General features: G+C 44.5%; 1 protein-coding gene across 4 annotated transcripts in view; it reads right to left on the reverse strand.

Annotated features, from left to right (window-relative positions):
• The window catches only part of LOC102231473 (nck-associated protein 5-like), a 126,515-nt gene that overhangs the window by 3,092 nt on the left and 111,454 nt on the right, over positions 1-11,969 (reverse strand). For all 4 annotated transcript variants that reach the window (XM_023329190.1, XM_023329191.1, XM_023329192.1 and 1 more), the window contains 6 exons: positions 11,717-11,822; positions 10,354-10,441; positions 7,179-7,451; positions 6,571-6,662; positions 6,330-6,423; positions 6,133-6,245 (listed from right to left, as the gene is read on the reverse strand). In XM_023329190.1, the coding sequence (XP_023184958.1) occupies positions 6,133-6,245; positions 6,330-6,423; positions 6,571-6,662; positions 7,179-7,451; positions 10,354-10,441; positions 11,717-11,822 (766 nt within the window). The remainder of the gene's footprint in view (positions 1-6,132; positions 6,246-6,329; positions 6,424-6,570; positions 6,663-7,178; positions 7,452-10,353; positions 10,442-11,716; positions 11,823-11,969) is intronic.

An 11,969-nucleotide genomic window follows, 5' to 3' on the forward strand; every position in this document is an offset into this window, starting at 1 on the left:
TTTCCACCTTACACGAGACATCTAAGCTGTACAGAACATACCGATCACAAGGCCAGAAACCGGAAGAAGACCGACGTCGGTCCAGACAATGGCGTCACGGTCCGACTGGTTCTGGAGAACCTCGGAGAGGTAGAGTTGCCAAATGAGTTCGATGGACTCCAGAGAGCGAGTCAGCAGGTCGAACAGGCCGCTGAAGCTTTTCTCTGTGGGTTTTGACATTGTTCCCAAATACAGTGGTTGTTCTGGTTGTTCCTTGAAAATATCTCAAATTATTTGTAACATTTTAACACTTCAGACACCAAATATGCCTTAATTTTAACAGTGGAAAACATCTTAGAGCTTAGCGCAGAAGCTAACATCTTCATTATCTTCTCTCCTGAGGGTTCAGCCAGTCAGAGAGGAGGGACATAAATTATTCTCAGTGATTGGTTGCTTTGTAAATACCACGCAGCAAATTCAAAAGCGTTAAATGTTTTGGTGTTAGTAGACTTTATGCAAAAGCAGAGTTAATTTTACTCTAATAGAGCCACGTTCTGCTTATGTAACTCTGGGATTAGTAGTTAAAATCCAGCGTTAAAACAAAGTGTTTCCTTATCAAATCTAGAGGTGTTAAAATGGAATCAGTGACTCTTTGACTTCTTAACTCCTACAGCGGCTGTAACACTAAAGGAGTTCATTCACTGACTCCGTCCCAGAATCACAGGTTCCCCACCGAGAGCGAAGCGGCAGGATTTACTTTCCACATGCCACTGTTGTTGTTCACTGCGCTTGGTAAGTAATTTCTTTTTGAGATGGCTTATCACTATTATTTTGAGTAGCGATCAAGCTGTATGACAGACATCACGTTAGCACATTTAGCTTAGCATGCCAAATGTTTGCGGAGTACAAGTGTTAGAAGAAGGAAAAAAAAATCGAGCCGGTGAACATTCAGTCAAATTCTTGGCTAACGAACAAGATCCGTAATAATCTGGAGTATGTTTTTTTTTTTCATGATGTTGAACGTTTACATGAATATTGGTCAGATTTATCAACCTTTCTGATCATTTACTCCATCATATTGCATGAACGGCTTGCTTCACTTTCTCCACCTTGTACTTTGAACAATCTCATGCATGTTGTATTGAAGAAAACCGCATTAAGCATGTACTGCATTTTGTATTGCACAGCTGACACGTCAAGACCTTTTGATAAGCAACATGTGAATGAAAGCGACATGTGAAACGTGCACATTATTTCACGTCGCGTTGTGCTTTGTGGTTATGGTGCACGTTTTGAAATAAATGCATTTGAGGAAACCGATGCCTCTTTATTAACTGTTCATTTTCCATAGAATTTGTTAAAGTTCAAAACAATAAAATACCTATTTAATATTAATTATAAATAACTCTTATGGTGAGAGTTAATATTAAGATTTAACACTGAATTAGTGTTAGTAAGCGTTAATTAACTCCAGCAGATTTGATATTTGACACGTAATTGGAGTTAAGGTACTGTGTAGCCAATAGTGTATCGAATGGCTTTGAATCTAGGCATTTCAGATACCTAGATTCTGGAATACTATTAGGAATATTTAAGAAACAAATACACAACTGCTGACCTGTGAATATGTGGGGTTCGCTGTATTTCATAACAGAAAAGCTTGGGATTGTAACGGTTTTGTTTGACTGAATCACAAAAAGAAGTTTAAAACATTTTCTTTGGCTCTTGCTCCGACTGACCCGTCTTTGTTAGGTTTTTGCCAAGATTCCCAGTAAAAAGGCAGATGTATTCATAATAATAATAATCAGAGGTTGAATCCCTTTTTTTTTGTTTGTTTGTTTTATTCATATTCTTCCGGGGGGTTTTTTTTGGGTTTGTCAGACTGAAGAAGCCGGTTGCTGCCGGGCGTTGGAAACTTTCCAGAAAGTGAAATATCACCATCAAACGAGGCGCGGTGCCATTTTGAAATGTTACATTAAGACATTTATTTTATTCTAACTTGTACCAAGAAGTGGCAGGAGCAAAACTTTAAGCATTAAAATGGAATAAATTCGCAGCTCCAAAAGTGTTTTGCAGGTGGTTCAGAAAACTCCTTTTAGCGACAACAGAGAAGGTTTCTCCACGCCTAACGTTAAGCGTTTTTTTTTTTTTTTAAAAAGGAGGAAACTTAAACGTTATTAAGTCGTATTGATTGTTTGGGGAGAGAAGAGGTGGGTTTAAACTGCAGGTTTTTGTAGGTGTGGAGTTTAAATTACAGGCAGTTCAGCTCCCACACATCACGCCTCGCAGGACTTCTGCTTTTCCACATTTCAGCCGAGGGGGGAGAAAGGAGCCGGCGATGCGATGGGATCGATTCGTTCTAAAATAACTCTTTAAGCTCTCTGGGTGAACAGCGAGAGGAAGAGAAGTGTTTGTGCGATCTCTAATTGGATTTGATTCCACAGGAAGGTAATTTAGCAGCTGATTGAAGCCTCTAAACGCGGAGCTGTGAAGCAGCCGCAGCTGCAGGTAACAACCCGGCTGGAGCCAGGTGAACACACACACACACACACCCACACACACACATGCCACCAATCGGTTCTGCATCACATGTCAGTAATGGGATCTCTTAACTTGAATTCAGTGACAAAAGCTCAGCGAGAGGCTTTTATTGTAACCCGAGGAACACATTTCCTCCCTTTAGAGCGCCGGTATTTTCTGCTTCAGAGGTCCGATCCTCCGGTTCTGCCGGGCCTGGATGCTCGTCGATCGCCCCACACGTCAGCAGAACAGTCGCTTTCTTTAAGCGAAGCTCTTCAACACGCTCCTGTCTTCTCCAAGCAGTTACTCCGGCAATCATTTGCAACATCTCCGAAGCCAAATTCAAACAACTTTCACCCCCCACACACAGTAAATTCATCGTTCCTGCACGTTACCATGGTAATAAAGAGAACTGCAACCACATAGTGAAAAATACATCCTTTCTTAATAACGCCTGCTAACTTTAAATGCCAAAAAAGCTAAAATTGAAAACCTTATATCATAACAGGGTCTTTTTTTTCTTGTATTAACTTACATATTCCATGCAAACAGGATATATACAAATTGGATCTCTGCGGTTTGTCAATGTGTAGCTTATTGTGCCAGCAGACTTAAAATATAGATTAAAATGCAGTTTTCAGTTAGCCAAAAACATAGCCTATCATGTCTAAAGAGCAACATTTTAAACTAAGTGGTTTCTTATAATAAAACCTGCAGTAACCAAAGAGTTTGACGCACGCAGACCATAATTCACAGACTTTTAAAAACTGACAACATCACAGTGCCGCCAATAACACTTTTCATCATAACGGGAAAGAGTCGGCTTGTATTGTCAGGTCAGAATTTAGTGAGAAATTTGAAAGGAAATGTCACACTTTTACTAAACCTGTTAAGTGTTCAGACTTGGCCAGCGAGGAACAAGGAATGAGAAAATCTGAAAAGCAGCCACAGCATTCATGACAGGATTGGTTCTCAGTTTATGGCGTGTTAAAATAAATGGTGGCAGCTAGCCGCTAACAGAAAGAAGCTAGTGGCTAAGCGATAGCGGCTAGCTACTAACCGCTAGCATAATATTTAATGAAAAAAAAAAAGTGTTTTCCTGTTATTTAGTTGGGAGGGCAGAGGAAATGGATTGTTCCATGTCAGATTTCAGGCCTTGCTTCCAGGTTTTCCTCTGGCGCTTTAAAGGTCTCACTCATCTTCTTGATTTATGCTAGCAGCTGGCCGCTATCAGCCGGCCACTATCATCAGTGTAAATCAAGAAGACGAGTGTGAGACCATAAAAGCGCCGGAAGAAAAAAAAAACTCGAAGCCATTCCTGAAATCTGACGTGGAACAATCCGTTTCCTCTGAACTTAAATACAAAAAAAAAAACTTTTTTATTAAATATTGTACCTTCTATGATGGAGCGTGGACAAATTTGACCTCATGTTTAAGCTTTCTGAATTAAGCGGAAGACTAAAATAACAGGCATCCCTGCTGATTACAGGCCAGCGTGACTGAGCGGGACGTTATGGGCTTCCTGACAGCGACAGATGGCTTCTGAATATTTCTGCTGCTGGAATATAGTACAAGTATAATTTCATTTACCCCGTGTCCCGGCTTCGGACTCCGTCCCGCCTGCTTGTCGACTGAAAATGTTGCTTTTCCTTTTCCCGGGTAATCAATTCTGGAGCTAACAAGCCACGGCGCTCCGAGGACGCCGTGCTTACCGAGACGATGGAAGCTAGCTCAGGAATCTCCACAGCATCAGGAACGCTGGGCATTTCTCCTGACGCTCCATCCGTCCCTGTCAGGCCCGAAACGTATGGATATCGGCAGAAGAGTTGGAGACTTTGGTCGAGAAAAATTAAAGGGAAAGCCAAATCCGCTTAGAGCAGAAGTCAAGTAAGAAGGAAAACTAAAGAAGCAAAATAGAGAGAGGCAAAAGTGAAAGTGAGACAAGGGGAGACATGTGGGAGAAAGAGAGACTGCGAGGCCAGGAGGAGAAGGAGGCGGGGGCCGCCGTTAGCAGGGCTGTCAGGTGTTGTCAGGATGATGAATGGGAGGCCAGCGTGGGCTGTGAGGGCCCTGATGGGAGCCGCTGAGCTTTACATCACTCTCCTGAGTGTTTGTGAAAGGTTATTAAAGGCGCTTAAATCACAGCCGCTCCGACACAGCCGCCCAACTTCCCCCGGACCCGATTCACGCCGCCGTCTCTGGAGTCAGCGGCCCAGCGATGGGAGGCGGCCGCCGCAGGTAGGGAGGCGGGCGGGCGGCCGGCCGGGGTGAGGACGGGGCGACAGTGGGATGGATCGTCTTTTCCCAAAGAATAATGTAGGGTAAATGAGTTCAGCAGCAGTCATCCATCATCAGGCTTCATTCACAGTCTGGGAATTAGGCTAATGCCAGAAATGTCACCAGCTCCGCACCGCTTCTAACAAAACTGTTATTGCAACGAGAGATTCCTTTACTCACTCCGAGAAAACTTCGAAGGCACCAGCTGAGCATAATAAGAGCAACCTGGCAGCTCACCACAGCTAATTAAAGCTCAGACTGGTGTGAGGACGCAGCAGCTCTCTGCATTTCTGTTGCTAACAGAGCTCAGCTAAACCAGTTAGCTCACACGTTAGCTAACAGAGCTAAGCTCAGATAAATCCATACTTCCACAAAGTAGCAGCTCAGAGCGGGATACTCTTTAATTAACTCCACAACTCACTCTGTTATTTACCCTACTGTTAGCTTCTTTCAACTTCCTGTTAGATTTTTTCGCTTCCTGTTAGCTGCTCTCAGCTTCCTGTTGGCTGCTCTCAGCTTCCTGTTAGCTGCTCTCAGCTTCCTGTTGGCTGCTCTCAGCTTCCTGTTGGCTGTTCTCTTTTCATAGATAATACGCTTTCATAAAGCAAGCCAAAAATTTACAGAATATTTCAGAAAAGATAAATATCTTTCAAAGTGAGAGAAGACAAACTTCTCATAAGAAATGAGGATGGCAACGTTTTTCTCTCTGAACTGAAATTAATACAAGTTCAATGAAAAACAACAGGCATACAGAAGGAAACATAATGACTCCACACGGTTAGCTGAAGCTGATTGCATGAAGAGTTTTAAGAATTGCATTTTTCTAAATATCCAGCTATTTGTCAGCAGTTAGACCTCAGACTCCCAGGAGTGAGCTGCTGAATATTAATGTTTCCTAACAGAACATACATCTGCTGAACATTTCTCAAATGAACACATAATGAGCTAGTGTTTTATTTCGTTTAATCCCTGGATCAGATTTCACTTGAAAAGGCGTTTGGAGGCCATAAATCCAGCTGCGTTCCCTCGGCTTCTCAAGCACAAACTGCTTTTCTATCGGGGTTGTGTTGAGTCGGAGCTTTTTTTCTGGCAGCGTATGGATTTTTGTGTCAGGTTTGGTGTCGGCGTGGGGGAGCCGAGCGTTGGAGGCCATTTCATGCTCCCTGCTCCTCGTTTGTCATTCAGCTGCGTTAAATACTGGTAGGCAAATACCGGCCGACACCCGCAGCCCAGGCGATCGAAAGCAATTAGGACAGCTGTTTTTTTTTTTCATGAGAATCAGCCAATAATTCCTGGAGCACAGAACCTTGGAGTGTAAACAAAGTGAAGGGTGTGGGGGCGTGGTTCTGTACTCACGCTGATCCGGTCCCGGGCCGACCCGTCCAGGGAGTCCAGCTGGGACAGCATCTCGTGCTGGTAGTAGTCCATGATGGACAGGGACGTCTTCAGGGTGTCCTCGCTCTGCTCCACTGTGAGGAGGGACAGGACAGGGTTAACCTCTAGATGGCGACACAGAGCAGAGGGGGTTAAGGTGGGGGCGGGGGGAATATTACCGGAGACGGTTCTCCTGGTTACCGTGGCGCCGGTTCTGTCCGGCTCTGTCTCCGTGTCGCTCCCTGAGAATGTCCTCACCATCTGGACTCCGTCCTGGATATGACGCCAAACATCAAAAAAAGATTCCCACATCACCATACTGCCACCACGGCGAATGCCACACAGACCAGTGGTTTTAAAGCAGGTTTTTTTTTTTTATCCCAGCATGCTTTGCTCCAGATGCAGCAGAAACAGACTCACCGTTGAGTCCTGCTCTGCTGTCCTCTTCCTGTCCTGGTCGCTGCTGCTGCTGCGCTGGGCAAACAGACTCAGCCTCTTGGTCCGGATGGCGTCTGGAAGCAGACCGGTCCATCAGAAACGGACCAGCAAATACAATCTGGTCTAAAGACTTCATAAGAACACCATGAAGGGAATTTAAGACCCAAACCTACAAAGAAATGTACAAACTTTGTCCAGTCAACTGGCCAGAAAACTACACTTACCACAACAGACGCAAAAAAGCTAGCTAGCTAGCAGCGGTGTGTTAGCAGTGAGTCACGGAACGCAATGTAGCTGTGTGAGGTGACTCAAACGTTTGCCTGACATGAAGTAAAGTACACTCAATATATAAGATTAAATAATCCTGGCAAAATTTAAGACCTGTGATCAACTGATTTAAGGCCAAAATACATTTTAGAGATGAATTTAAGGCATTTTAAGTCTTCAATTTTAAATGCATGGATAGAGGATTCTCAGCTAGCAGGATCAACAGGTCTAATCTGGTTTCTGGGTGTACTCAGGGTTCTGTAATGTGGTTCTTGTCCAGAACATCTCTCATGTCTCTCCTGGCTGAAGGCTCAGAGACTGACCTGAGGTCGAGGGTTTGGGCAGATGGCTCTGGGTGTCCTGGCCTGTTCTGTCGCCAGGGTCAGACGTGGAGTGGGCCACGCTGCTGGTGGAGGGGTGCGGCTGCACTTTGGGGAGGGAAAGCACTTTGACATGGGGCTGCGAGGGGTCGGAGGTCACCCGGTCCGGGCTGGACTGGGACCTGGGGACGTGGCGGCCGGCGGCCCTGGAGACCGAGTCGGGGAGGGGGAAGGTGCCGATGCCGCTGTCCAGGGTGCGCATCTGGCAACCGGAGCCTAGAGGAACAGGGAGAGGAGTGTGACACAACAACAAGACGGGGGGCAGCTCGGAGCTACATGCAGCGGAAAGGAGGGGGGGAGAACAGGGAGTCTGTGGCGGGCGAATCGGAGAGAGGGGCAGAGAATAGTACAGCATGAGTACAGTTTAGCTGGTTAGCCAAACTGGCTAATATCAGAGGGAGTACATCTGACCAGTTGCTAATGCTAACCTTCATCCATTCAGTGATGAAGCTTCCAGTACTGTTCATACTACAATGAGGAGGAGTCTTTAACTTACAGTAGATGGTCCTCAAAATACTCCCGCCAATACCGAGGTCAAGGGTCACAGCTGCCCACGCTATAGCTAATACCAGCTAATACCTGAAACCTCCTATCAGAAACTGTTTTAACAGTTTAACCAGATATAGCTAAGTATGCTTTAATATGCACAGTGGAAACAGTCTTAGTGCTACCGCTAAAGCTAACGTCCAATGTCTTAGGGGGTTCAGCCAATCAGTGCTAAGCAGAATAATTGCCTCTCCTATATTGGCTGCTTTACCAACACCAGCCAATAGCATGTCAGCTAGCATTGAGGCTAGGTTTTCCAGGTTCCCATGATGCATTATCTTTGGGATACTTTAGATATTTTAAAGTCACTTTCCACAGAAAGACTGAGCCACCACCAGGGGGCGCCCTCTGCACTACGATTGACTCTTTTATATGTCATTGGTTTGGTGGAGTTTTATGGTGACTGGCTGAAAAACTCCAGGCAAACCAACTTCCTGTTAGCGTGGACGCTCAACGCTCACTGCGGTTCTCTTTGTAAGACTCAGTAGAGAGTCTCTATCCGTCAAGCAGTGGTGCTTTTTGAATCAATGACCCCCTGGAGCCTTCAACCAATTACAATGCAGGACGTTATCTGCTTCCTGGTCTTTCTGTGTCTATCTAGATGTCCAGGACGGTTCCTCCAGCTTGACATGGTGTGGAGTTTAGCAGGAATTCTGCTCTGAATGCGCAGAGTTCAGCCAGCTAATGCAGCCATGAGCTGCAGAGTGAAACAGGGAGCCATAGATTACCCAGCTGGGTAATTGAATGCCAAGTCTGGCAGTTCAAAATGCCCTCTATATCCCAGCTATAACAAGGTCCACAGTAATTTCAGCCAGCGGCCAGAAACAACTGAACCTAATCTAGCTTTCATGAGCTCCCTATCACTTCAGCAGGCCGGCTGCAGGCTGCAGGCATCTGCACGCCGCGGCCCATCCTCATGTCACGCTTTAAAGCCCAAGTCCTCCGCTCACTTAGCCTCGCCGCTCCACACCTGGCAGGGTTTTGAAAGAGCCGGGCTTGTTTTATTGTCCCTTTATGAGAGAAAACCACCTGGAGCAAAAGTTCTTCTACACGATTACCGAGCGGCTCCGAAGCAAGCAAGTTCCGACCCCGGCACCCCGGATTCACGAGGTGGCTGCAGCGCAAACCGTTTCCATGACTGATGTGTTTACCTGCCGTCGGTTAGAAGTGGCGCCGCGCGCAGCCGAGAAGCCACTTCTAGTTCAGACTGACTGGGAAAGGCTGAGCAGGTAGAAAGCGAAGACGCTAACCTGTTAGAGGACGGCAGCATGGCGGACAGGAGAACTGCCACAAACTGATTCTGCTACCAAAACAAACCATCGGAAGGAAGATGGAGCAATACCAAAAAACTGGGGGTTGTTTTGTTACATAATAAACTAGAAACTTTGGGCTGAAAGGTTAAATAAACTCTTTTCCAATATAAATGAGCCACAGGAAGTAAAAACACCAGAGGAGACGTTAGCATCATTAGCTGCTCCATCTGAGACACAACGGGAGCTGCAGCATTCAGTCATTCTGCAACAAAATCAGCTCCATCTTCTTTTTTTTAACAATAACATCATCTTTCACAGTAAAATATGTATTTGAATTTCTATGTATATTTTATGATTAAATAATCTCCATTATTTACTAAACTATTTAAGCATTTCTTTACTTATCTTTTTGTTTCTTCAATCATTTTATATTATACAGTCATCCCTTTGTTAAAATAGTACTTATAAGATTTTTTTGTTACGTTTTCAATCACTTAATGATTATGTTTGTTTATTTAATCACATATGTTTTGTTTTTTTATCAGGGCAATTATTCATCTATATTTATGCATCCTTTTGATTATATCTTTTATCATGCTTTTAATCATTTATGTGTTTTATTCAATGTTATCTATTTATTATTTTATATTATTCTATGAGCTTAAGTATGTATTTTTCCCCTCTTTAAACATTTTTATCCATGGATCTCTTTGTCATATTCATAGTCGTTATTGCAGTTTTGTCTGCTTAGTTTTTCCAAATAGTAATGATGAGAATTGAGTTAATTTCCTGAGATGTTTGGATGTTATGTCAGCGTCTCGTTGCTTAAATAAAACGAGATCAAACATTAAAGTGAAGAAGGCAAAATGAGCAAAATGTTTCTCTGTTTGTAAATCGAAATCTATTGGAAGAAAACTGGAAATCAGAAGATTTATTAAGGAAATTGTCTTGTAGGGTTTGTTACCCAAATTGGTGTAAAGAAATCCTGCAAAACCTCAATGTTCTGTCATAGAAACCTCATCCTGGCTTCTGCAGGTCAGGCACAAAGCTTCTGGCTTTCAGAGAGAAAAGTCTCAGTGTGAAGAGAGTGAGAGGTCAGAAAGGAACAGAGGCGCCCAGTGGAGGAGTGAAACAGGAATGGAAAATAACATTTTATTAGAAAACCTTCCTTTTACGGACAAAATGGTGGAGACGGAAAAGAACTAGAAGAAAATCAGCAAAAAAGACAAACATTTTGAGAAAGGAAATGAAGACATAGTTGCTCATCGATAACTCCTAAATAAGAAGTGAGGGGGATTTTTGATACATGATAATCTTACCTATCATGTGGTCCTGACAGCTGGAGTCTGCCAGGTGTCCATCCTCCTCCTCAGCCTTCAGGCTGATCTTCTGACTTATTATCAGGGTCTGAAAAAGGAACAAATGCTCCATGTTGGTCACAGAAACCCTCAGAACGACGTAAAGTTTTGTAAAGCCTCATCGAGGTCGTTCGTTTCTGACTCTTCACATTGTTTCTTTGCCAGAGAAGCGAGTTTTTTTTTCTTTTCTTTTTCTTCCTGGCTCTAATTGGGCTGCTGCGGCGCTTGTGGGTCATGAAATGCGCCTCTTTTGTTGCATTCTGTGGGGAGCAGATAGGACGGTTTTAAATGGCCCTTTTGTGGAGCGGAGAGGCGGCGGTAAATGGCTCCCTCCGCCTTATCGAGACTCGGCATCATCTGGATTAAATTTCCCACATTATGCCGCGGACCCGTCGGCCCCTCTCATCGGCTCACTCCGCTCCTTTTGTTACCGCCGCTGACTCACTCTGCTCCCACCTTTTCACCGTCGTTCCCTGGATCCAGAAATGCGTCGAAACAGGCTCTGAAACTTCTCTACAATCTTCAACAGGTTTGTATTCAGTCCCCTTTATTCTGGCACCCCTCAATAAGCAGCTACCCGCCGTCAGACGTCTTCCTGTTGGTCAGTTACATAACCATTAGACGGTTTTGCTACAAGGCATGTGGAAAAAATTAATCTGATCAGGTTCCTCCAAAAGGAAACTTTTTACCTTCTAGCTGCACAATGACCCCAACGGTTTAAATCATTAACGTATTAGAATGGCCAAGTCAAAATCATCCCCACGTAGAGTCTTAATTAAATACTGAAAACTGATGTGTATAGATGCGCCAAACTCAGTCTATTAGTTTTGTTGTTTGATTTGTATTTCCTTCTGATTCATGTAAAGCACTTTGAACTGCCTTGTTGCTGAAAACGTGCTATGTAGATAAAATTACCTTTTAGTATACGGCACTTTGTATTGGTAGTCTGATAAAATTCCAATAAAAGCTGTTAGATCTTGTTGCTTTAACGTGACAAAACCGTAAAATGGTTCAGTGGGTGGGAAGTCTTTAGATTCCGTACGATTAGAGAAGCCTAACATGAGTCTGAAACTTTTCTCGTCCTCGTTGAGGTACCTCTCATCAGCCGAGGTTGGTGATAACAACAGATAGGAAAATAAGCGGGCAGTGTTTTTGCAGAGTAGCCGGAGTCAGAACACAAACCGAATCAATAGCGAGCCTTGAGGGGACGAGAGGCTGCAGAGGCGGCTGGACGTTCAGTTCGAGTGTGAAACGGAAACCTGAGGGAATCTGGAGTCCAGAACATTCGGCTGCAGCAGAAGTTGGAGGAAGTTCATCGACTCACCGCCGTATCGGGACAGATCTGCAGGTCCCCCTTGGTTTCGCCGTGCTTCCTGGGTGTGGACATGGCGGGCGGTGAGGCGGTCACGCTGCTGACCTTCACCGCCGTCCTGAGAGGGAAGGGCATGTGGTTTATATATCAGCTAGTGCCTTCGTCAAGCCGGAGAGCTGATAAACTGAAATAGCCTGCTCTTTCACGAAGGCAAACACACACTCAAACACAGAGATCTCATATAATGTTTAACAGCCTGCATGAG

Source organism: Xiphophorus maculatus, chromosome 24 (genome assembly GCF_002775205.1).
Source record: "Xiphophorus maculatus strain JP 163 A chromosome 24, X_maculatus-5.0-male, whole genome shotgun sequence".
Taxonomy (NCBI): domain Eukaryota; kingdom Metazoa; phylum Chordata; class Actinopteri; order Cyprinodontiformes; family Poeciliidae; genus Xiphophorus; species Xiphophorus maculatus.